Raw genomic sequence first — 26705 nt, 5'->3', positions numbered from 1 at the left:
GGAAATTGCGTATTGCTGTCTTTCTGCACAGGTACACAAGGATCGTCTCCGTTTGTTTTCTTCTGTTAAAACTTCTTGCTTTTGCCGAGAGGCAGAGCTACGAACAAAGTGCCTGCTATATTGCGGACAGAAAGCCTCAGAGAGGTATTTTGCTTCTATGCACTCATGACTCACTTTAACATTGTCTCGTTCTCACCGTTTATCTTGCAAAAAACAAACACAAAGGCGCGCGTGTACGTGCGCGCACGTACGCAGAACAAAAAAATATGGCTGTGGAGTGACGCGATTAAACCTGGAGTGACGCGATAGCTACAGCTGGCCGAGTGGAACTCGTTCAGTCGAATTTTAAAGTCAGTCTTTCGCCGCTGCGTTTTGCCAGGCGTTCTTTCTTCACCTTCGTCCCTGGGCGTGGATTCACACTCTCCCCCCTCTCCACTCCTCCCCCACTCGGTTTCGCCGGCAGCTTCCACGGCGGCCACGGCACCGCCACGCTGGAGGCTAGAAATGCTAGCGTAATGTAGACGCGCGGCGCGCACACCAGATGCGTGCTCTGACGTCACTCCACGCATGCGCACAACTGACGAGGCGCCGGAGGGTCGGCTCGCAGCCGTGTAGGGACACTACGCCCTGCGAGGCACGCCACCCCTGCAGGGTGTCGTCTGATCTGGCCGCAGTCTGCGCTTGGAAGCGGCGGACGCCTCCGTAACGCCGCCGGTTTCCAGGAACAAGCCGACATGCTTCCTTATACGTGTCCACACAGTTGTCACTTTAAGGCAGCCTAGGCGGGTGCCGATTGGGTCGGCGCCGAATGCCGTGCAGCTTCATGCTCGGACACTCTGCCCTAAATGCTTAAAATATCTCAGAAGTACCGTACGCAGGCATCTCCTCGCGTTTGGCTCGCTAAAAATATAAAGAGAAGAATTGCCCAGTGCGGATCATCATGCAAGCACACGTGGTACGTGAGGTGCCGACACGCAAGGCTAGATTGTAGCATTTTTCATTCGAATTAGAGCCCTCTACAGTAAAGCTGTAGCATTACAGATAACATATGCAGTTTAATTTGTACAGCACACCCGCTTGCTCTAGATTACCGTCCAACCAGCTGATATGCGCTTTTGTCGGGATTATACGTGCATCTCTTGTGTCCGTGTATCCCGATTCTTTTCTGATTACAGCCCACAGGAAGCAGGTCATGAACGTAGAAATCGCAACGACCAAAGCAGAATCAATCACCATGCAGGGTTGATTGCCTGCGGTCATACTAGTCATACTCACTTACTGCATAGTAAACAACCACGTGATAATCCGAGAGTACGGCGTGTCATTTCATGAGCAACGCACGGGGAATTTTTCCCTCCGATGTGGCGTCGACTGGAAGACGTCAAGTTACAATTGCCCATCGCATGCTTTTGAGGATTTCTCGACGCGTACACAGCACGTGCACGGTGCACCGAAAGCAGAAGCTCGTATTGTTGGCGCCAATTTATACGGGTGAGAGCGCGATAAGCTGTTTGTTCTGCAGTCTGCTGCAGCCCTCAATAACTTCAGGTCATTGTTTTTCATTCTAACTGTCGTACGCATGCGTAGCAACGACACAGCAGAACGCGGAGCTGAGAAAGCGTCTGCACTCCGTAATCCGTGGCTGGTTTGCCGTCGTGTTGCCGGCAGACTGGTTCCGGTGGCCGCCAGCCAATGCGACCATTATGCGCTTTCCTGTCAGGGGCGAACGTTCTGGCAGCCAGTGGGCTGCCCGAGTACGGTGAATCAAAGAATCCTAGTACAGGCGATATCTGGCAGCTCCGTAATATGGAAGCTGGTGATGCCTACCGTCATCTCAATTGTCTCGTTCTGCGCAACAAGCAGAGCGCAGCGCCAATTTCAAGCACTGATTGCCCCATGCACAGTGTGCGCGCGCAGAACACAGCGGTGCGTAATGTACGATGTCACGGTGCGCAAGGTGTGTCTAACCTGAGTAATGGAAAGCCTTGTAAACTTGAACACTTGCGACGTGGCCCTTGAGCAGAGCGCCGACATATGAGGCGGGGATGAGCAGGACTGCCCGCCTCCGCAGAGGTCGGCCAAGAAGCGGTTATACTTGACGTAGACGTTGTTCTCGAACCACACTGTGTAAAGCGGCACTTTGTGCATCCGGCACCTCACCAGTTCGTCAAGAACCTCGAATGCGTGGCGTTCTCTGCCCTTGCGCAGGCGGCCGCCAACGGTGAACATTATGAGCGGCTCGAAGTGGAAAAACGTCCGGGGTCCTGACGACAGCAGCTCGCCCAGGAAAGACGAGCCTGCCCGATAGTAGGTCACCAGCAGCACTATTTTAACGTCGCCCGGTGGAACGATGGAATAGTTGTTCAGGGCAGCTTGAAAAGCGGCTGGCAGGGTTCCCTCAATGGTCGAGTCTGAGAAGTCGGTCGAGTTGAAGAGGTCGGCCTGCGTAGTCACGCTCACAGCGGTGGAGTGAGAACCGATGACTTCTGTGGTCCTACGGCTGCCTGGCTCGAACGAACACCGAAAACCTGTAAAAAGAGCAAAAAAAAAAACAGACGCAATGATGGACATATTCCCAAGCGGCCACAACACGGCATCTTCATCTCTCCCTTCACCAAACACCCGAAAGGTTTATGGTTTATGGTTTATGTGGGTTTAACGTCCCAAAGCGACTCAGGCTATGAGAGACGCCGTAGTGAAGGGCTCCGGGAATTTCGACCACCTGGGGTTCTTTAACGTGCACTGACATCGCACAGTACACGGGCCTCTATAATTCCGCCTCCATCGAAATTCGACCGCCACGGCCCGGATCGACCCCGCGTATTTCGGGCCAGCAGCCGAGCGCCATAACCACTCAGCCACCGAGGCGGCCAAACACCCGAAAGAGAAACGTTTTGGGCCAAGACAAGATTTATTTCGTGAAGCACTCATCTTCGAACATTACTACAGCACCTCCTCCCAATGCGTACAGTAGCACGCACAGAAAGTTCCGACTTATAGTTTTGTTACAGCCAAAAAGAGCGCGACTACGCAGAAAGAGGACATGATAGACGAGGCCTCTTCTTATACAGTAGAATTCTTGCACTGCCCTGACTCACCTCTCACCGTAAAGAACTTTGTGCACTGTGCATGACGAGAGAAACACAGACGCGCCTGAGCTACACTTAGTCATGTTTCTTCTAAAGTACCCAGAACAAAATGTAAGAAAACCTATCATTCATCAGCACTGATTATGTTTTGCCGGACATGTTATAAAATTTATGCACTTACCACCATTGGCCAAGATGAAGAGAGACCATGAATACGTCACGTATAGAAATAGTACGCACAGTCCGACTACCATGCAAAGCAGAACTCTCTGTCTTATCATTACAGACCTGTAAAGCAAGATTTTGTATATGCATAAATATGCATTTAAGCTCGAAACGAATATGCAGAGCAGACACTTTTTAGATTATAGCAGCATGATTATTCTATAAAAACAAAACAAAGCAGTACGTACCTACGCCAGCATATTCAACGAATAGTAAGACGACGTTCGGAAACTTCTGCGCTACTTCCAACCACCATGAAAACTTTTTCTTATTGAAAAACAGTAGTTACTTTAAAACACGAAGAGTGAACATCATGACTGTTATGTGCAATGACAGATTCCAGATAAACCACGAAAAAGGTCAGTACCGTAAATTTAGAAGTTATCCTCGATACTTTTCCTTTCCCTCGCGTATTTTGGCCCAACCAAATGTGGCGATCGTTCTTCTGGAGCGCCTATGATTTTTTTTATTTTTTTAGTGTTCAGCCAAATTTCAGAACGCGACCGTTATTCAGACCTCTAAGCCACCGTGTTGCGACCCCAGCGGTCTAAATCCTATCCGCGTTCTTGTGTTCAGTGCATGAGTGCGTTAGTTACCGAGCCACAAAGGCATCTGCGATTTTACAAAAGAAAACAAAGGCAGGCAGGGGACTTCATAGTCCTCAAGTCGACTAGAAAAGTGCCATGTAAACTCTCTTTCTAAAGTACCGCACATAACTGTAAACGAGCTAGTTGGTGGCATCAATAGCTGGCCGGCACTTCACTCTTCTGCAGAAGTAAAAAACTAAGGTAATTATTTTCCGATAACCTCGTGACTTGCTGTGAGCAGTCACTTTATCTTTTTCTTTTTACCAGTGCTGAATATTTTTGTTAGGTTCCTGTACAATGCATGCTTGCCCTTATAGCTTGTCGACGCTAGCCTGTCAACGATAACGACGCTGCAAATAGCAAACACCGCTTCGTGTAACACCAGCAAGGAAACTCGTTATTAGACTCAAATTAACCTTCGGACAAAGCAATCTGAGTTGAAGTAATCTGTGACATGCCGTCTTATCTTTATGAAACTCCCGGCGAACGTTTCGCTACCTCGTGGAAGCTCGCTGCTCTCAACCAGCTCTCTATCGCTGGCACCAAACTGTAAGCTTGTAACACTTTTCAGCTATTATATTGCAGTACATATGATAACGTACACCAAACAGCGCTGTTTAATTTTTTTTACCGCGAAATTCTAAATATTACACACTTACACGCCTGCGAACTGCTCGAACAAAAGTACTTACGATGACCTAGCATGCGCATCGATACTTCATTAGTTCGCAGCGTTACAGCAGTATATCGCCAGTAAAATTCAGTGCATTACAAAGACAAAGTTTATAATCGTCGGATTTGTCCCTTCCCAGCCGCGCGCTCTCAGTCAGGCTCACTGAGCATTTCTAAGACATTATCGCTGATCTCGTGTGCAACAGCGTAAGTTAAAGGAATATTGCTCTTCTGATTACTGGAATAATTTTTTTTCTTTTGCTGCAGTCTCCAAGAAAAAAGAACATTACAACGCTCTAGCTGGCATTCATGCACGTTTAAAGGCTAGAGAAGCAGCACTTACGTGAGTGTCATATAAAATACAGCCAGAAATTCTGTGCTCCCTTGTGGCGCGCCTTAACCACGTGCGGACATCAGCCCCTCTTGTCTCGATATTTCTCACCCTTGTATCGCGTGCAGTGTTCACGACGTGTAGAAGACGCACGAGATCGGCTAGACTGCCCGTTTATTCACAGCATGCGTTTAAAGCAAAGCAGCTGGCTTGTACTAATCGATTTGCTTCTTGACATTTTGTGCAGCGCTGCATTTCAACACTCAGGAATGCGCAAGTGAAAAGGCTTCGTTGCTCTCAGTTTCAATTGTAAGCGAGCAATTGAAGTGAGCGAATTACATTAAGAGAAACTTCTCCAGGCTCTGTGGTGACTGTAGTAATCTCAGCAGTTACAACAGAAAAAAATGGACAAGGTTTCAGGTGAGCATGAAAAAATGCACATTGGCAATAAGGCTGTTAACAAAACCAAAGTAAGGATTCCTTCTCATTGAGACTTAGTTGCCTGCCAGTGAGTAGTCTAACCCACATGGCTGATTTAAAAAGCTTCGTTTGTGCAACAGCGTCACCAAACGGAAAATTGCCATGACAGCGGTAAGGACTTGAGTCTTTGGTATAGAGCAGGCTTGCTGTTTTGTGACGAATTGTACAACGCTGGTCACAAACATTATACTGCTTCATATTGCGTTACAATTAACATCAAGATAAAGCTATTTTGCAAGATAAGACGAGGCTTGTGACACACAAGACAGCAGTTGACAGAAAAGACATAAGCACACATTGGAGATCAGTTGAAGCTATAAAAAAATTCTCAAAAACATGTCCGTGTGTTATAAGCAACGTCAGAAAGCGCCAGCCTTGTCCATAGCAGGGTACAGAGAACATTCGGTATTATCGGTAGTGTCAGTTGGAACGTGATTGAACGGTGAAGGCGGCAAGTGTGCGAGAACCGTCTTATGTTACCTGCGGCATGAAGACTACAGATTGGAAACCCTCGTTAAGCTATTGAGCAGACAACATTAGGAAACATGAGAGCGTCGCCATACCACACACAAAAAGGAAGGTAACAGCCATGGAAGCCAAGGAAAGCGTAGAGAAATTGCTTTATTTTTTCATGTATGCTATCTTCATGTATGCCATAACGTGCCACTTATTTTGTCTACACCTGTCTGCTCAACTGCCTCACCGTGTTGCACCTACAAAGTAGTAGTTAAAGGTATTTGCCGCATCAAGTTTTATCTATTCATCGCGCATTTTTAGAGACAATTACCAAACCGTCTTTGTTACTGTGCAATCTATCAAAATCTTGGTGTGGGCTAGTCATTGGTTCAACTTAACTTAGTGCAGAACAAAAAAAAGGGACAAAAGGAGAGGACACAAACAGGCCAGTCCTGTTGTTTGTGTCTCTTCTCCTTCTGTCCCTGTTTGTTTTTTGCGCTGCCCTACTCTTATTTGTTACTGTGCGTGTAAAACGTATGCAAACCATGGTTTTTCAGCGAGGCTAATCTGTCTTGAGCGAGAGCCATGCACACCGAATTCTCTTTTGTAGCAATTTTTATAATTATTTTACTTCCTTGTTAGCCTTTCTGTGCTACCACAGATACGAGACGCTGGGTGTGCGGGCTGCTACGATGTATAGGCTATGCAGGTTTTACTACAAAGTACAAAGACACAATTTCGAGGAACAAAGGAGCGAATTCGACAACTGATAATCACAAGCTTGAAGTGATGCCAGCTCCCTCCGGTTCAGCATGTGCCGCTGTATCACTGACGCTAATGGCTCTCTATTCGCCAGCTGTTTATGTAATATTATTCATTTCGTTTCACGGGGTTTAACGCCCCAATGCGACTCAGGCAATGAGGGACACCTTAGTGGAGGGCTCCGGAAATTTCGACCACTGAGGGCTCTTAAACATGCACTGAAGTCGCACAGTATAGGGGCCTCTAGAATTTCGTTCCCATCGAAATGCGACCGCCGTAGCCCAGATCGAACCCACGTCTTTCAGGTCAGAAGCTGAGCACCGTAACCACTTAGCTACCACGGCGGCTTTTTACCTAATATCTGTCTTGTTGCGAACATGTGCGTATAATTTCTCTAAAAAGTGTCTGCCGCATTCCCAGGTGCGAAGCGTTCAGTGACCAAGGCGTGTGAAAAAAAAGCTAGAAAACATGCGCCGCCATAGTTATATGTTTACGGGTGCGGACACATTAAAGCAGCGGTGATTTGCGCCCCGGAGAATTTCCACGCCACGAAGTGCGCAAAAAAAAAAAACTCCCGACAACGCTCTTCCGTGATTTTTACGTGCCTAGCAAAGCTTTAGTATCGCAGGCATGACTTTGGATATAATGAATCAGAAGTTACTGGTGGTGCCTTTGGTCATTTAAGTGCAGCATGTGCCTTTGTTTTCTTTAACCTACGCATGAGTTCTGCTCAGCAGTGTCAAGACAGAGATTTAATTATAAATCTCAGTAAATTGCAAAAACACCCTTATAATACGAGCACATCCGTAAGAAGGTGAAATCCCGCTCCAAGACAGCAATCATAAAAGCATCCCATCGTGCCACACGCCTACGACGCCAGCTGTTTCCCGAGCAGCAGACAACCTGGAAGTAGCTGTTGTTTGCCGTACAGTTAACGTCATGGAATCACGCTCCACACAAGAAAAGTTCTTTTGGGGCAGCGTCGCTCCCTGCGGTCTGTGTCTTGACCTTGCACACAAAATAAGTAAAAAGCTCACGATAACAGGTACCCGCTGCGGTGGCTCAGTGGTTAGGGTGCTCAACTACTCAGCCGAAGTTCCCGGGTCCGAACCCGACCACGGCGGCCCAGTTTCGATGGAAGTGAAACGCAAAGGCGCCCGTGTGCTGTGCTATGTCAGTGCACCTTAAAGATCCCCCCCAAGTGGGGAAATTACTGTGGAGCCGTCCACTACGGCTCCTCTTTCTTTCATCCTTCAATTCCAACTTCATTTCTTCCCTTACGGCGCGGTTCGCATGTCCGCCGACTGAGACAATTACTGAGCCATTTCCTTTCTCTAAAAACTAGTTTTCAATTACACGATAACAGGATCTTATACTCAGCATGTCAGACACATTCCATATGTGTTAGAAATGTGTCTCGCATGAACACAGACGAGATATATGTGTCGAGAACGTGCCTCTTATGAACACATGTATCATACGAGTTAATATGTGTCATAGATGTGCTTCGTATGAACTCATATAGGCTCAATACAAGTTCATACAAGTTGCGAATATCTCGGGTGGACACATATGTCTTGGATGAACATGTCTCGGGTTAACACACGTACGCGGCACACGTGCGCAGACAGGAGCTCTGGTGTGCATCTCATCAGCCTACATGTACTTCCTGGAAACATTGTATTTCCTGAATGCTTCGTATATAGTCGCGCGTGCTTCGTGAAACGCGCGAAATGTAGCGACCAAAAAGCAAATAACAAATGCCAACCCGAGCACGAAAAACGCAAAAAAAAAACGCTTGGCTTGTTTCACAAAACTTTATCTTTGTTTCTCTGTTTGTGCCCTCTATCTTGCTTTGAACACCGGTTACGCAATCTGTCTCTCGTTCGGCGTTTTCAATGTTCTTGAATACACGTTTAGTGGGCGTGTAAATATCGCATTCCCTGCTTTGTTGAGCCGCTGTAAAGCTACGCAACGAATAACAGGGTATATCCTTTGCAGAGCTCCGGGTGTAGCAAAAAATACTTGCGCAGTGAGAAAAACATGTTTCAGTCCTTATCGCAGTATACATAAATATTCACAGTATCAGAGCAATACCAGTTCTCTAGTTCCTTTCCTTAAACGAGGCAAATAACCAGTTCACCTTTCGTCTTAAACACCAATTTCAAAGTAATGGAAAGGACAGCACGAGTTTTGTCATACAAAAATATCGCAACAGTTCCATGGGGCAGTCACGGAGTAGTGGTTCACGACTGCCACATGGAACTTTTGCGCTAAAAGAAAACAAAAAGTCGTGAAGTAGTGGTCAGTGTTGTGCGCTGCGGTTGTAGAAGTTACTGGTCCTAATCCTATTGGGCACGGCGGAATGCTTGGCTTGAAGAATTCTGGCACAGGTCGGCCCGGTATTTGACTGCCTCCGGGATCGACCTGGGGCATATTAGCGCTGCACCTTTTCTTTCTATCTTTGCTCTCCTATCGTTTCACTCTTCTACTTTAAGCACGCGGCAGCGAGCGTGGCTCGGCTTGAACCAGTAGGCAGGCCCGTGCACTTTCCTTTTCTTCCTTCCTATCGGCAACAGCAGTAGCAGCAATAGCCTATTGCGCGTGGCGTTTTTGTAGCGTAAGCTACACTGGCCGAGGTTTACCAGTTTCGCATGCATTCTGGAGAGCCATGCTGCGCATGCGCGAGGAGCAGTGACTGTGTCGAGGCTGGGAACCGAACCAGGGCCATTGGCGTTTGAGGCGGAGACACAACCACTCCGCCACGACGGCTCGATGCTTAACCGTGAATAAATGCGCAAAATAAATAAGCGCAAGGTATCCGAGGTAAGGAAGTTAAATATGGAGAGAATAGAGCATGCTCTAAAGAACGGAGGTAGCCTAAAAACGATGAAGAGGAAACTTGGCATAGGGAAAACCAGATGTATGCGTTAAGAGATAAGGAGGGCAATGTCATTAGCAATATGGATAAGAATGTTAAAGTAGCCGAATAGGGTGGATTGCATATGGCAGGTACTCTCAGATTATGAATAGGAGGCTACCAATACCCCTTTGAAGAAAAGTGTACAACAGCTGTATCTTACCGGTACTCACCTACGGGGCAGAAACGTGGAGGCTAACGAAAAGGGTTCAGCTTAAGTTAAGGACAGCACAGCGAGCCATGGAAAGGAAAATGATAGGTGTAACGTTATGAGATCGGAAGTGGGCAGAGTGGGTGAGGGAATAAACGCGTGTTAGTGACATCCTAGTCGAAATAAAGAGAAAGAAATGGGCTTGGGCAGGGCATGTAATGCGAAGGCAAGATAACCGCTGGTCCTTAAGGGTAACGGAGTGGGTTCCAAGATAAAGTAAGCGTAGCAGGGGGCGGCAGAAGGTTAGGTGGGCGGATGAGATTAAGAAGTTTGCAGGCATAGGGTGGGCGCAGCTGGCAAATGACAGGGTTAATTGTAGAGACACGGGAGAGGCCTTTGCCTTGCAGTCCGTGTAGTCAGGCTGATGATGATGATGAGTGAATGCGCGGCTTTCATATATTAACTCTTCCGAACCAGATGTCGCCGCGCTTATGCTACGTATATCCTGGCCTAGAAGGACTAGGCCACCATCAATTTTTTTTTGCCTAGTAGCTTTCTTTTTCTTTCTTTATTTTCCTAAATTGTATGGCAGCTAAATTGTCGTTCCCATCTTTTGAATTCTAGCACAGCGTTTCTACCTACCATTAGCTTTACATGCGAGACACATGTGACACGTATGACATATGGGCACATGTCGCAAATGTGGGCACGTCTGACGCACATTCCATAATCTCGTAGGGGCTAGACACATGTGAAACATACATACGCGACTTTTTGATAGGGTTACGGCGTTTAAGAAAATGAAGCAGATCATAGGTGAATATAAAGCAATTACAAGTTAGAAGTCGCTCAATCTGCTTCCTCGGATTAAGTTTTCCTATTATTTTGTAGCTGGGGGCACTATGACCACCTTCCCAAGAGAGTTGCTTCGCCTAATTCATGTTCTTGCTCACAGCGCATTATTGCAACTGCCAAGTTTGCTGCGCTTCACAGTGATACTTTCTGCAATTCCGATTTACACATTTATACTGCCGCGTATGAAAGTAATGTTTGCGCCATAATAATAATAATAATAATAATAATAATAATAATAATAATATTAATTGGTTTTTGGGGAAATGAAATGGCGCAGTATCTGTCTCATATATCGTTGGACACCTGAACCGCGCCGTAAGGGAAGGGATACAGGAGGGAGTGAAAGAAGAAAGGAAGAATGGGTACCGTAGTGGAGGGCTTCGGAATAATTTCGACCACCTGGGGATCTTTAACGTGCACTGACATCGCACAGCACACGGGCGCCTTAGCGTTTTTCCTCCATAAAAACGCAGCCGCCGTGGTCGGGTTCGAACCCGGGAGCTCCGGATCAGTATTCGAGCGCCCTAACCACTGAGCCACCGCGGCGGGGCACCGCCATAAGTGGAAAACTTGCTCAGCGCCATAAGTGGCTGAGCAAGTTTTCGAAAGCATGGTGGTCAGTAGTATAAAGCATGAGAAAGATCATAGAGAAAGGACCGTCGAACCTACAACGGCAAAGATTTTGACTGTGTTCATAGGAACGCCCACCCGTACTTAAAAAATATATCTTCATAAACATTGAAAAACTCGACTTTTACTCATGTTGCCAGAGGATATAACCGAAAGAAGTGATCAGCCATGGCGCCGAGCAAGCCGGCAGTTTCTCCGCATCATATAGCGCTTAACCGTTTGGTAGTAATTTCCAAACTTTAGAGGTTGATCGCTGCATGCAATATCAATTATAGGTGCGAAGAAACGCAATTGGCTTCGGTGCTACAGCGACAGAAATTCTGTCTCTCCATACGCATTCAACGCTCTCTAATTTCTAATGCCATTTGCCGAGGAGTTTTATCGACTACAGAGAAACCCCAATTACGTGTCCCTAATTTATGCATCCACTGAGAGTTTAGTAGGAATTAGCGCGGACCCGGGGAACATCTGTGAAGCAAATTTATTAGTATTCCGAATGATGCGACGCTGTATTATACGACGGCAGCTGGCGGGTAACGCACAAAATTAAGCAAACTTGCAGGAGAGTTCTTCATGTGTAGACGCCACGTTGCCGTAAGTAATTCAGAAGATAAAGTGAGGCGGAGATATCTGCGTATAATAGCGCGATCTGATGCTCTACAGACGGAGCTATACTATTTGAACGACAGGTTGGGACAACCCTCTTCGCGTGCAGCTCTCGCGTGTCCTACTTTTCCGCTCACAACGCTGCTGAAGGTGCTGCGGAAACTATTCGTGCCTTCATTTTAGTATGACGGTATTACAAATTGTTGAAAAGACTGATAACCAGCTTATCCCTTTCACGAAAAGTGGTGGCTAGCTCCAACGCCCATCGCACTGTAGCTTCGATGCGAAGAACGCCAAGTATATGGCGAAACAAAATCAGCGATTTGCTACCAGGAAGCTGCCTCCCGACGGAATGGAAGAGCGCAGATATTCGCGAATTAAGCAATCCATGTGCCACCTGCCGGAGCAGGCAATAAACGAAGAGTGGAGGTCCAGTAGCATACGCCCCGGTCCAGCCTAATGGCAACACGCTAACACGACACTTATAGAGCCGCAAAAAACGACAAAAGGGAACGGGAAAGCAAATCTGCATTATTCCACAGTCCCTGTGAACGCAGGGACACATAGTTTCATAAATCTTCTTCGTGTCTCGGCGCCCCAGGATTGGACGTATTTCGATTCTCCGTGGGCCTGTAAGAAGTCACACCGACAGTGCTACTTTCGCCAGTTCTGGTGGTGCGATATCGTCTTTCCTGATACCTAATATCTCCTCCTAAATTTACCAAGGTGCGAAACTCCTGCGCAGCTATGTGCTCGCAGGAGCTGTGTGCTTGATATCGCCGCTTCGCCCGCTGAAACAACTGCAACAGCTGGGATCAGAGCGCACTTCCAGCCCTTGATATTCAATTAATTCTATCATTAAATGCGTGTAGGGGAGCAAACAGCGCATAAAAAGCGTCTCAGCGACAAAGCAGCACAGCGAAAAAAACAGCACGACGAAAGAAGAGCGCAGGGGAAAAACAACACATCGGAGTAGGGTGCAGCGCTGCTGGAGGGGTGAACAATCATAGCAATTAAGGAACGATAAATCACAACACATACGGCCGCAACCTTTCGAGTTAGGGACTGCTCGTTTCACAGACTCGATAAGGAAAAGGTAAAGGGTAATGTTCATGATCTCAGATATCCCCTTTTCTTCACGCTGGTAAAAGAATAAACGACGCTGAGGAAATTGTTCTGGAAGCATCGATTTCGCGGGTTGACCATGATGATGCTGAATTCTGGGATATACGCCCAACATAGGGCTGTGGGTGTACCAAAGGTTCTTATTCTTCAAAACTCTCGCTGTCGGCAATTGAATCTTCAGTAATATTGTTTGGAGCGAGCTACAGGGCCTTCATACACTGAAAATATTCAGTATGCGATGCTTACTTTACACGACGGCAGGATTGCCCGAGCGGACATTTCCAGGTTGTTTGGTGTTCTAACCCGGACGCTGCAGAGTGGCTGTCTGAGGATGACCGGGGGTTATTGTACTTTGTGAAATGGGCCACACATCCGACCTAAAATTCATGCATCAGAGTGCATTTGTTGAGTGTAATTTTATATTGAAGCTGTTTGTTTCACTTCGAAGAGAATTATCACGAAACATCCATTTTCACGACATTTGACCAAAGCTACTTTTTTCGCTTAGAAGCCAGTTGTATTAAAACCTCAATTTCCGGCTAATTTGACCCTTTTGCTCAGGAATTACAAGGCGCACCTAACACATAGACACCTAATCTCACAGTGTTAGTTCAACCCAGCTCCGCACCGTACTCCGCTGTGCTGTTTATTTGTTGTCGTGCTGTCTTTGTCGCTGCGCTATTTTGTCGCTGTGCCATTTCGAGCGGCGTGCTGTTTTGACGCGTGCTACTTTCCCGGAGCTGTTCTGTCGCTGTTTCGTGTTTTCCCCGTGCTGTTTTGAAGCTGTGCTGTGTTCTGTGCGCTGTTTTGACGCATGCTGTTTCGACGTGTGCTGTTCTTTCGTGTGCCCAATGGCAACGGGTTCGATACTGGACAGCGCGCGTTACTGCGACAAGTGTCAGTTGTGCGATCATTTGCCTGTTGGGCGCCGCTCGCTGGACAGTAAATTTATGCATTTGGAGCGTGAGCCCTGTGTTTATATTGCAAGGACTGTGAGGAAGCGACGACTAGTCGACACAGCAACGGTTAAACAAATGCTTTTATTCTGAATAAGGCCCGCGAAGTATGCGCGCCTTGCAGCGATGTCCACATACACAGCGGCGGGTAAGCGGAGACGCGCGCGGGAAGGAATGCGTTGCTCTTTCCCAAGGAGGTGCCAAGTTGGCATAGAGGAGCTCCTCTTAGACCTGACATGCGTCCACATCCATCATCCACGTGCAGAGGAGTTTCAACATTCATGCTCCGTCGCAGATGGTGTTAAAACCTGCTAAGCAATGAATAATAAGCCACACAGGCTAAGCAGCGAATTAACTGAGAAGGCTGTGAGGAATTCCTTTCAGTTGGTTTGCAGGCTCTTGTGACAAGGTACTAAGTGTCTCTTTGATAGGGACGTACTGTACATAACGATAAAATATGCGCCTGCATCCGACGTAGTTCTCTTGATATTGCTTCTTGCTCTAGTCACTTTTATTGGGGGGTTTACTCCTCCCTAAGGCTTAGCAGGCAACAGCAGCAAGTGTAGCAACGTTCGAGCTGTGCAGAATAATAAAATGGTATCGTGAAGGAAAAACAGGATATAGGAGGCTCACAAGCATGTGTTATGGCTTTCTCTACTATGGAGCTTACATGAAGTGCAAAACTTTACCTCACACAGAGACATTCTCATTAACATAGCTATTGGGTGCTGTATACCCACATAGTGTTTGCATTTCCACAGAAGCTGCACTTCATGTCTTATGCCTTCACTTCGAGTATACGCGAACTACAATATTATATTTGAATTTTCAATTTTTAGAGCAGTGTTCGCCTGCCTCAAACACAGCATCATTATGATTTGATTGCACCGAAAAGGAATTGCGTTGTTTTTTCACGAATATACATACTGAGATACGCACTATGCATCGAATATATTTATTATAAACCATTGAAGAAGTTTTCACTCCAAACAACTGTGTCAATCACATCATCGCCCTCCCCTAGTTTTCAGCAGGGAGAGAACAGTATCAGTCAGTGTCAGTGATGTCATTCGCAGGAAACACAAGTGTAGATAAACAAATAAATGACGCTAGGGTTCATGCTAGGTGCGCAGTGGTAGTTATTATTGGAAAACGACACTGCCGTCTTATGGCACTCGCCCATCTTAACCTTTCCAACCACTACTTCACAGTAATCACACACATTCACTTACAAAACATTATGACCCTTATTAAAGTCCAGCCTAGAAAATTCATACCAATCTCAAACAGTAGTATGCGCACAACACTGGTCAGTATCGACGCACTGTGAAACTTTAAGTGAATGATTTACAGAGCGCCTCACAGAAATATTGTTCATGCTGATCCTTGCAGAGCGACAGAGTACAAACAGCAACTGGTCTGAAAGCGATAATCTAAATATCTAAATGATGTATGAAATGTGGGTGGCAATAAGGTCCTATGGGCTTTCATAAACCCGCCTGAAGCGTTCTTGACAGCATAAGTCATTCTGAAGTTATGAAACCAAACCAAAGCCTACTAGACCCAATCCTTGGTTGACATGAGGTTCCAGAAAACGTTTCAAAACTGATGAATTGGCATTCGTTCTGGTGTCGTTCCGCGGTATGCTGTACAGATTTAATTTTTACGGGGAGTTTGGCCCTAATTTACTGTTTACGTACATCAGGGAAAATTTATGCATTATTCACCAGTGTGGATGTACACTCAACTAAGCTGCGGAATTGTTAGTGACGATTTAATAGTTTATGAACTACCTGTGTGAAAGCCAAAGTCAACTAGGAATGTCCAGCACCTTACTTTCTGAAGGAACTGTAACATGACTTCTGCCATGTATGTACATTTCATGCCTCGAATGCAGTGGCCCCATAATGCGCTCTAATACAGCAAGAAGAATCGCAACTCCAAAGGAGAAGTGGCCTCTTTTAGATGGTGTTAAGGCAAGCTGCGTCACCTGCATGCCGTTCAAGTCGTGTTTCATAATTTTTAAAGAAATTTTGCAGTTTCATTGGGCACATGTTCTCTAGACCACTTCTCGACCCCCATAGCATTTACATAAGGAATGGGCAATGCATTCAGAAGTGCACCATGTGAAAGAGAACTGGTCTGAAGTGACACCCGTCTTGCACGTCTCAAGTCCTAGGCTGTATTTATTGCCATTTTTGCATGAAACAGACACGTTGTTATCTTTTGTGGTTCAAACAACCAGGCCAGGGTGTATGTAGATAGATTTGCTTCGCGGAATTTGAGTAACGATTAAACCTGTTATTTGAATTTTGCATGAACAGCATTTGCACGTACTACAGATGTATAAGCAATACTTGCATACATTCCCAGGAATTGTGTTTGACTCCGCATAACTTTAAAAGTTACATCAGGTCCACTAGGCAGGGAGGTTGGTCATAAACGCACAACAGAGTGTGCAGCTTGAGTACTTTAGACGAGTGTGTGGACGACTGTACACTGGTTTACCACTTACATTTCCACTGGTATCAGCGTGGTCTTTTGATAAATCATTGCAATATTATGCCTTTTAATGTTTCACATTCATTTCAAGCTACAGTGAGCTCCAACAGTATATGCTCTCTTTGCATTAATTTGTCTTATTATTAGCTACAAATTGTGCTCTTACCACTTATTTTGATCGTTTCATGCTGTTCCTATTATTTTTTTTTTGTGAAGAAGAAGAAGGGCATTATCCTAGCCTCACTGCCATCGCTCAGAGCGAGAGACTGCGGACCTGGACAGACAAGAGACTAAGACGCCGCCGTGCTTTCGCCGCCGCTTGAACACTGACCCAAGCCCCTGTTACATTTGGTGGAGGTTCAGTTTAACATCCTCGTACCGCCCTGGACCTCCGCAGCCGCACTCTACGGACCCCCTATGCCCCTATCCCCGAAGACGCAAACCACCAAGCTGTGCGGTGGGCTCCCCAGTCCTCGGTTCCGGCTCCCTGCGGCAGCGGGACCCCGCCTTCCTCAGCGGTACTGACGATCATGACGCTGAAAACTGGTTCACATAATGAGAGCGGGTGAGCACATATATTAAGTTGGACGATACTACTTAGCTGAACAACGTCATCTTTTATTTGACCGGCATTGCCAACCTGTGATTTCGAAACCAGGAAGCAGGCACGTGGATTGCTTTCAAGGCGAACCTCACCGAAGTGTTCGGACGTCATTCTGTGTGCAAGCTGCGCTCCAAAAACCGCTTGCGCGAGAGCTCTCAGCTGGCGGGAGAGACGTTCGCCAGCTACGTTGAAGATGTGGTAAACCTTTGCTCGCGCGTCAACGCCCAGATGTCTGAAGCTGATAAGATCAAGATATTATAAAAGACATCGAAGATGCCGTCATTCAGATGCTGCTGTCGCGAGATCTCCGCACCGTTGCCGAAGCTGTCATTATCTGCCAGAGTTGCGACGAGCTGCGCAAGCTGAGGCTAATCACTCGCCAGCGCCCAGCACCTGTCGAGTCGCTTTCCGGCCTGTCGGCTGCATCCGACCACTCGCAACTCTTGGTACACATCAAAGATTTTGTGCGTGAGGTCTTTGCACGTCAACTATCGCTTCTGCCATCCCACTCCGTGCAACCTCCGTACCTGGCGCCTGATATTCGCACTGTTATCAGCGAACAAGGGGCTGAGGCCCTTCCACCGGTCCTTGTGCCCACACGAGCACAGCCGCCCGCACCTGTCGCTGCACACCTGACCTACGCTACCGCCGTCGCACGGCCGCGGCCGCCTAATTGGCGCCACATCTACACTTCACCTCAATCGTCTGTGCCTCAAGTCCCACACGCTCCGACGCCTTTTCAGACCACTTCGGCAATTCGGCAGTCTCTGGCGTACTAATGACAATCGGCCTATGTGTTACTCTTGTGGATTGCCTGGTCATGTGGCCCGGCTTTGCCGTCGTCGAGTGCAAATCTCCCAAGTTGCCGGTTGCTGGCCTCTTCCCAGTTAATACTTACCGCCAGCCCAGCTGCCACAGAGTCACCCTCTTTCACCTGGACCCACAGATCACACTACCTTCTCCATCCGGCGCTCGCCTTCTCCTCGTCGCCGCTCCCTTTCTCCCATGTGTCGGCGCCCGGATATATCGCAAGGGGAAAAGCAGATGCCGCAGTTACTGAGGCGAGAACTGCGGCACCAGCGAAATGTCAAAAGCCTCAATTATCTTCTGCAAATCTGATCGCCGTTTCCGTAGAGGGCGCTTCTGTTCCGGCGCTTGGACTAATACCAAATTAACTCGATTACTGGAGCTACAGCTAGCTAAAGTGCGAGTAAAGCTAAAAGGGAAAAAGACGCAAACCCAAGAGTTGGTGGGATTAGGAGGTCAAGAGGGCGATACAGAAACGTCAGGAAGCGTCTTGGGAACACAGATATTCCAAGAAGAGGGGGGAACCAGAAGTTGAAGTAGACAGAAAACGGGATACCTTCATAAACTGTAGAAGGAAAGCATCCTATTTGATTAATGAGAAAATTAGAAGAAATGGTGCCCAATGGATGTCAAAAGTAAATAAAAAGGATAGAAAAGCAGCTCAAACATTCTGGAAACATCTAAATGCAATGAGTATTAAGACAGGGCTAGAGCAAAGGTTTATCGTTGCAGATCAGGGTATTCGACTAGAATGGGATGAAGCGATAAAACATATAGGAACAAGGATGACAGAAAAAATTAAAGAAATGTTGCACATAATTTATCGGAGGATAGACCGGTTACTGCAATAGCTTCACTTGAGAAAAGAGAGTGGGAAAGGCCAGAGAAGAAGGTTCTTAGTGGCACATCAACAGGACCAGATGGTATTCCGATTATGTTGATAAATAATCTGGGACCAAAATCCAAGCAAACATTAATACAGGTAGTGAATAAAATGAAAGTGGATGGCAAAGTCCCCGATGAATGGCGATTAAGTAGAATGAACATGATATATAAGGGAAAGGGGGACAAAGCTGACGTACGTAACAACCATCCTATAACAGTGACATCTGTGGTTTACAGGGTGGTGATGTAGATAATAAAGGACAGATTGCAGGCTTGGGTGGAGAACGAGAGGGTGCTAGGGGAGCTACAAAATGGGTTCTGGAAACAAAGGAGGTTTGAGGACAATCTGTTTTCATTGAGGCAGTGTATATAGATTGCAGAAAAGGAACACAGGCCCCTATGACTAGCATTTCTGCATATTAAGCGAGCCTACGACAACGTTATTCAAGAGTATCTGTGGGACATACTGGGCACATTGAATGTGGAAGATGGAGTAATTAATCTTTTAAAATATATATATAAATGTAACAGAGTGCTTATTAAACGGAAAAAAATGTATCAGAGCCTGTAGAGATACAACGGGGGTTTAGGCAAGGATGTCCTCTGTCTCCTTTGTTGTTCATGTTGTACCTGCAAGAGTTGGAGACCAAGCTAGAGAGGAGCGGACTAGGCTTCAACCTTTCTTTTTTCAAGCAAGGAGAATGGATTAAACAGTCATCACCGGGACTAACATACGCCGATGATATAGTGCTAATTCCTGACAACAAGGAAGATTTACAGAAGTTGATAGACATATGTAGTACAGAGGGAGATAGATTAGGTTTCAAGTTTAGGAAGGAAAAATCTGCATTCATGGTATTTAATGATGAGGACGGCGAGCATAGAATACAGGAGTTCAGGATAGAAGTTTTGGATGAGTACAAGTATCTTGGGATGTGGATAAATAACGGTGCTGAGTATCTGACAGAGCATGAAAAATATGCAATGAATACAGCTAGTAGGAATGCAGCTGTCATGAAAAATAGGGCACTGTGGAATTACAATAGGTATGCAGCGGTAAGAGGGATCTGGCAAGGGGTGATGGTTCCTCGCCTGACTTTCGGTAATGCGGTCCTGTGCATGAGACAAGATGTTCAAGCAAGGTTAAAAATTAAACAACGTGAGGTAGGGAGGCTAGCTTTAGGAGCACATGGAAATACACCAAATCAGGAGGTACAGGGTGATATGGGATGGGCGTCGTTCGAGAGCAGCGAAGCTAGCAGTAAGATAGCATTTGAGGACCGATTGTGAAAAATGAGTTAACGGCAGTGGGCTAGGAAAGTTTTCAGAAACCTGTATATATGGAATGTTGACACGAAATGAAGAAAGCGAACTAGAAAATTGACAAGCAAATATCTGGAAAGCAGTAGAAACCGAGAGAGCTCTGTGGAAAACAGGGATGCTGACGAAATCAGCACTGGGAACATTCAGGATTTTTAAGCAGGAAATTGCCAAAGAAAATATCTATGATAATTGTAGGGAAAGCTCTTTGTTGTTTGAGGCCAGGACGGGAGTTTTGCGGACTAAGACGTATAGAGACAGTTACTAAGAGATAGACACTTCGTGCGTTGCGTGCGGAGAGGAGGAGGAAACGGCTGTACACTTGATACTCTTCTGTAAAGGGCTTCACGCTACAGTGGAAAGCAGCGGGGATGATTCATCCAAGGCATTGGGATTTAAGGACTGTGAAGGAAAAGTAGATTTTAAGCGGGCAGAAGTAACCAAGAGAAGGTTATCTGATTGTGTTCTAAAATCAAGACAAGAGTAAGATTTCATAAGTCATGGCTAGGTGGCTTGAGCCATCACCCGATATAAAGGGTTCAGCCGTATCCATTCATCCCATGACAAGAGTAAAATTTCATAAGTCATGGCTAGGTGGCCTGAGCCATCGCCCGATTTGAAGAGTTCAGCCGTATCCATCCATCCATCCATCCATCCATCCATCCATCCATCCATCCATCCATCCGTCCGTCCGTCCGTCCGTCCGTCCGTCCGTTCATCCATCCATCCATCCGTCCGTCCGTCCGTCCGTCCGTCCGTCCGTCCGTCCGTTCATCCATCCGTCCATCCGTCCGTCCGTCCGTCCGTCCGTCCGTCCGTCCATCCATCCATCCATCCATCCATCCATCCATCCATCCATCCATCCATCCATCCATCCATCCATCCATCCATCCATCCATCCATCCATCCATCCATCCATCCATCCATCCATCCATCCATCCATCCATCCATCCATCCATCCATCCATCCATCCATCCATCCATCCATCCATTCATTGTCGACACCGGTGCTGCTGTTTCTGCCATGGCCTCCACCTTTTGCCAATCCTTACGAAAAGTGACGACACCACTTTCTGGATTCTCCCTGCGTGCCGTAAGCGCGCAGCGTGTTGCGCCATTAGCGACGTGTACGGCTCGAGCCGTTATTCAGGAGATCCTGTACGGTATTGAATTCGTCATTTTTCCAACCTGCTCTCATGAAATCATTTTTAGTCGGGGCTTCCTGTCGCGCCATAACGCTGTCATCGATTTTGCTCGTGCTGAACTCGAGTTCTTTGCGCTCAGCGGTTCCTCGTCGCCCGATGTTCCTTCTGCTGCTCCTGCCAAAACCGTCGTTGCCGAAGGCAGTGAATTGCCTGCCTACCCTTCTGTTACTTGTGGCCATCACTTCTGACCTTGTTCACGAAGGCAACGTACATTTTACACTAACGCCCCTATTTCTGTGCCGCAAGTATCAGCCCATACCCTACGCCGTCCTCACTCTGTCAGCTGGCCCTAGCGCGTTGTTCATGACCAAACCGTTTGCATATGCTTCCGGAGTGCGTCGTGGTGAGTGCGTCGGTACCGTCCAGATCATATATTTTATTTTCTATCACCGTGAAACTGACGATACGCCGCCCCTAAACGTAGATGCCCCCAGCCCGCCGATTCCTGCCCACGACACATCGCCTCAAGATGTTTTTCTTCCCTCCATCGACGCCTCTCTCTCTGCAACTCAACGCACTGAACTTCTCGCGCTGCTTCATAAATTTCGTTCCTCCCACATCACACCAACCCGCTTTGACCCGCACGTCAACCATCGCCCACCACATCGACACCGGTGACCACACCCCTCTGCGGCAGCGCCCATATCGTATCTCCGCCAGTGAGCGCCAAGTTATTTAAGAACAAGCTGACACCATGCTTCAGAGCGGCATGATTCAGGCCTCACATAGTCCATGGGCCTCACTCGTGGTAGTCGTGAAGAAGAAAGATGGCTCTATTCATTTCTGCGTTGATTACCACAGCCTGAATAAGGTCACGCGAAAGTATGTTTACCCTCTTCCCCACAATGATGATGCTCTGCACTGCCTTCAAGAAGCGGAACTCTTCTCTTTTCTCGATTTACGCTCTGGGTACTGGCAGGTCCCCATGGCAGCCGACGATCGCCAAAAACCGCATTTGTGACCCCTGATAGCCTGTATCAAATTGACGTCATGCCTTTTGGCCTCTGTAATGCTCCGGCTACTTTCTAATTCATGATGGACACCATTCTGCGCGGCCTGAAATAGAAATCGTTCTTCTTTGATCTCGAAAACATCGTGATCTTCGCGCCCGACTTTGCGACTCACCTGTCCCGGCTAATGCACGTCTTAACATACCTTACGGTCACAGGCCCTCAGCTCAGCTTAAAAAAGTGTCAATTTGCTGCTGGTGAACTGACAATTTTAGGCCACGTTGTGTCAACAGAGGGCGTCCGCCCCGACACCGCCAAACTACGTGCTGTGACTGCGTTTCCAAAACATACTTGCATTAAGGAACTGCGCCCCTTCCTAGGCCGCTGTTCCTATTTTCGGCGTTTTATTCGCAACTTTCCGGCCATTGTTACCCCTTTAACTCATCATCTCGGCAGCAACGTTGGTTTTTCCAGTTGGTCGCCTGCCTGCTACGACGCCTACAACACCTTGCGCAGTCTCCTCACGGCACCACCCATATTGAGGCACTTCGACCCGCAAGCCCCAACCGAAGTACACACGGACGCCAGTGTCATTGGCCTCGGAGCAGTGCTCTCCCAACGCAAGTCTGGATTCGAGCAATATGCGGTTGCTTACGCCAGCTGCTGCCTCAGGAAAGCTGAGTCCAACTACTCCGTGACAGAAAAAGAGTGTTTGGCCATTCTCTGGGCCCTTGGAATGTTTTGACCTTATCTCTATGGCCGTCCTTTTGACGTGGTCACCGACTACTATGCCCTATGTTGGATGTCTTCTCTAAAAGATCCCTCCGGTGGCCTGGCTCGATGGGCTCTCTATCTACAGGAATATAACATACGTGTCGTATATCGGTCGGGCCGCAAGCATCAGGATGCCGATGCCCTGTCCCGCTCCCCGCTACCAGTGGCCTTGTCTACAGCTGCTGTTTTTTTTTCTTACATGATGACGTCACCGCGTCGAGAGACCTGCAACGCGCTATTTAAGTACGTCAATTTTAGTGCAAAAGCTCGAATTCGCGAGCTCTAACTGGCTCACCGAATACCAAACGCAACATGGCAACAGCCGATTCAGATATAAAATAAATATTGCCGCGACTTGGTTTCGAACCCACGGCGGCGCGAAGTGGTCACCTTCGCTAGCTACTGCACGAGAGGCACTATTCTATCGCCGCAGCCGATAACATCTCGTGTTAAACCGCAAAACTCTCGCGCTGTGCATTGCACATCGCCGTGTTTATCAAGTAATACCACTATCAAACTAATATCGTCGCCAAACGCGCCGATGACCCAGAAAAGCATAACCATGCGCCAACCAGGCTAAACACATGCATTCCTTCTCGGTTTAACTATGTTAAAAGTCTACCACTTTTTTTTTCCGTCCGGGATATTGGTAAGAAGCAATTCATGACCTGAGTGTACCTGCCAAATGCACTCCATCCAATCATATTCTAGTGTGATGATGGAAGGCACGTTTGTGGAAGGCAAATGAGCGACAAATTGTAACTTTCATCTCTGTCTTTCAATTAATCTCGCAGTAATTATATACAGCAAAACTGTCATCGGTGGTATTAGTGAACCATTAAGCCTCAAGCTTGCGATGTAAGTGCAAGATAAAGAACCCTAGATGGTCGAAGTTTCAGGAATCCTGCAAGTTGTATCTGGCCAAAGATTATCACGCGTGTTATCACTTTGTTGCCGTGCGCCGCGTATCTGATGTACGCGGTTAGTGCGCACGTGTGCTATTATATCGCTAACCAATGGGCTGTCTCGATTGCACCTAGGCTTCCTTTATAAGGCGAGGCCCCTGAATCTTTTGGCTGTTATGTTCGTATTGCTGTCCGAATAAATACTTGACTTCAAGGCGTCTCTGGTCAACACTTCACTACGGCGTCCCTCATAGGCTGAGTCGCTTTGGGACGTTAAACCCCCATACACCAAACCATTAAGGCTCAAGCATAGGCTTAGGCTGTGAACGGATTACAGTTCTTAGACATCAGATTACAGGCTTCCATAAACTTCGGAAGGCGGGTGTACGTATGCGAACAGAACTAAATATAGCGCGCTATGACAGTCTAATCTTAGTCACACGTTGCATGAAGGGAAGTGGGAAGAATGCCATTTGCAGACTGGCGATGACCGTTGCTATATATTATGGACACATGATGCTTCTAGATTTCTAGTAGAGCAGGAATAACTGCGCTTAGCACTGAACAACGTGCTCCGCTTATCACGGCACGTGCACGCTTCGCCCAGTCTGACAATTTCGACTGCCTCTGTAATATCCCTTGTGGTCATTTCATCATTTTCGCAAATTACAATGCAGTTCGCGAGCAATGGTTCAGAGCCGCAATTACTACGGTGACCTGCGAACAGGCCAGCTACGCTAGGGAGCGTAATGCTATAGTGCTCTTTGCTCTGCGTTCTTGCCGGTGTCTTGACCGCCGCACCAACTCGTGCGAAACCACATCCTTCTAACCCAAAGTCACCACAAGCTGCAAAATTTGTTTTCAAAAGAACATTACTCAATACACAGGGTGAACTGAACGCACGTAAGTTTTTAATTGATCTTTTTTTGAACATTCAATGTTCCATGCATTCGGGTGTAGAGAAGCAAGCTGTTATAGCCGTCTGGTCGCGTTCTCCCCACCTTCAGAAACTTTTCTTGCTTCGCCTGCATTGCACGTAACCCCTCACTCACAGTACCCTTTGAGGTTAATTTGCGGCCTCCTTGTTCATCACCCGCGCTTTTTTGAACGCCATCTTCGAACGCTGCTTTCACCTGTGCTTGTGATGGTCTGGGCTCCCCTCGCAATCTTAATGGCTTAAGAGTGACTCTGGCAGTACTCAAGATGATTGCGAAACTGAATTGATGAAGTTCATCGTGACAGAACAACACTGTGGCTGATGAGGCATGTGATAAGGAGGCGTCAGCATTACTTTCAACTGTGTCGAGCTCTTTAACAGCCGCCGTAATTGCAGTACTCGGGCGTTCTTTGCGCTCCACCTTCGTCAAAATGAGCCCGCCGAGGGCCCAGGATGCAAAGAGTGACGCCGCATTCAGTAGCCTAACACAATAACCGACGCGGCAAGTCACGAAATTTTTGTTGTCCTTAATAAATCATCACAGTTTCCACATTTGGAGGCGTATGCGTGAGTGGAAAAATTCAATTCAGCTGAATAGTAATGGATGTCAGAAGAAAATATCGTACTTTCCATGCTATAGTCCGCACCGTTTGTCCAGTCCGCAGGGATCAATTGCGGCGGAAAACAAGATTTTAGGTTTACCACAGTTGCTTCAGGCAGGCAACCCGGATTTCCTTCAGAGGTTTCAGGGGAGCAGCTCACTCCCGCGCACTTTTTCATCTACGTGAGATTCTTTCGTGGCTTCTCGGTTCGACTTCACAGGTTGCGCATGCTCGACCTCTCAGCTTCAACGCTGCCCCGAAGGCTCTTTCTATTTTCGGAGCTATGGCATCCGTTCATCAATTACTACGATGACCCTGGCGTTGCTCAAAGAGGTTTAGAGGCTTGTGCTAACAAATCCAAGCACTAAGAACATCTATTCTAAGTGCTGCCAGCAGCGTTTGCCTGCAAAACGAAAATGACTCCATATCGGAGCTAACTTTGGAGTGTTATTTTGCTTGGCAAACTGCTGCTGGTGTAGCCGGGTTTCGTTTTTTTTTTTAACTTGACAGACGCTACGCTTCTTCCGCTTTGGCAGAAGATCTTAAAAGACTGAATCGTGTACAGTCCACGCCAACAGATAATCTGTAGCACTTGAAATTTCAGCTTTTATACATGTACAGACCACGAAGTATAAGCCGGCAAATGCGGAAGTTAAGATTACTCACTTTACAGTAGAACAGCGACACTCGGAACAGAGGTTATCTTGCGCGGCGTACAGCATATGCACCGAAGATTCAGTGCTATTTCAGCTCGAACACATTTCTCTGCGCACTGCCAGAAGTTGCTGGAGCGCCGTCGCTGCCGCCAATGCATCAACTCATGTGGCTGCCAACAGAATGCATTGTTGAAGAAATGTCATGTACCCGCTAACGTAGCGCCGCGGATCTGCTTTTCTAAATTTATTTTCTTACTCGTTGAAATAGGGCGCAGGTGTTTAAATATGTTCCGCCCGTCATTCTATGATTGGGCGAATCGACGTGTGCTACGTGTGATAGCCTATGCCCATGCGTCCCACACGGGGCAAGAAATTAGCATGGTTATAATTCACATATGTTTTCTGGAGACATATTGAGAACTTTTTGCTCGCAACTGGCTAATACCCCTGTCACACGGGACTTCTTCTCGGCCTTTGCCGTAAAGTTGTCTTATTGCACTAAAGGAGGAAAACCGAAAAGGAGCAGCGACGCTGCTACACGGCAAATCCAAAGGAGCTAGAACGCGGCCTCTGTGAATGCCAAAAGTCACCGCTGTGTGTGAAGCGGCGCTAGTAACATTATGAAATTAAAGCCGACGGTAGCACTTCAGCTAAGAGTGCATTCGTTTATGTTGGAAAAAGTAGCTATTACGATAATAAACGAGCGATCTGACA

General features: G+C 47.1%; 1 protein-coding gene across 2 annotated transcripts in view; it reads right to left on the bottom strand.

The window, feature by feature from the left end:
- Positions 1-26186, bottom strand: part of LOC144124811 (carbohydrate sulfotransferase 5-like) — a 37184-nt gene extending 10998 nt beyond the window's left edge. Inside the window, exons 1-3 of one of the 2 annotated variants that reach the window (XM_077657707.1) lie at positions 26002-26186; positions 3271-3377; positions 1969-2528 (exon numbers count right to left, since the gene is read on the bottom strand). In XM_077657707.1, the coding sequence (XP_077513833.1) occupies positions 1969-2528; positions 3271-3377; positions 26002-26057 (723 nt within the window). In that variant the 5' untranslated portion in view covers positions 26058-26186. Of the gene's footprint in view, positions 1-1968; positions 2529-3270; positions 3378-4916; positions 5113-26001 lie in introns of those variants that run through there. The other variant, XM_077657708.1, reaches the window with a different exon arrangement.
- Between the last annotated feature and the right edge of the window lie 519 nt (positions 26187-26705).

The sequence above is a fragment of the Amblyomma americanum genome, chromosome 3, assembly GCF_052857255.1.
Source record: "Amblyomma americanum isolate KBUSLIRL-KWMA chromosome 3, ASM5285725v1, whole genome shotgun sequence".
Lineage (NCBI taxonomy): Eukaryota > Metazoa > Arthropoda > Arachnida > Ixodida > Ixodidae > Amblyomma > Amblyomma americanum.
The sequence above is the reverse complement of the archived record's forward strand: the minus strand, read 5'-3'. Positions and strand labels throughout refer to the sequence as shown.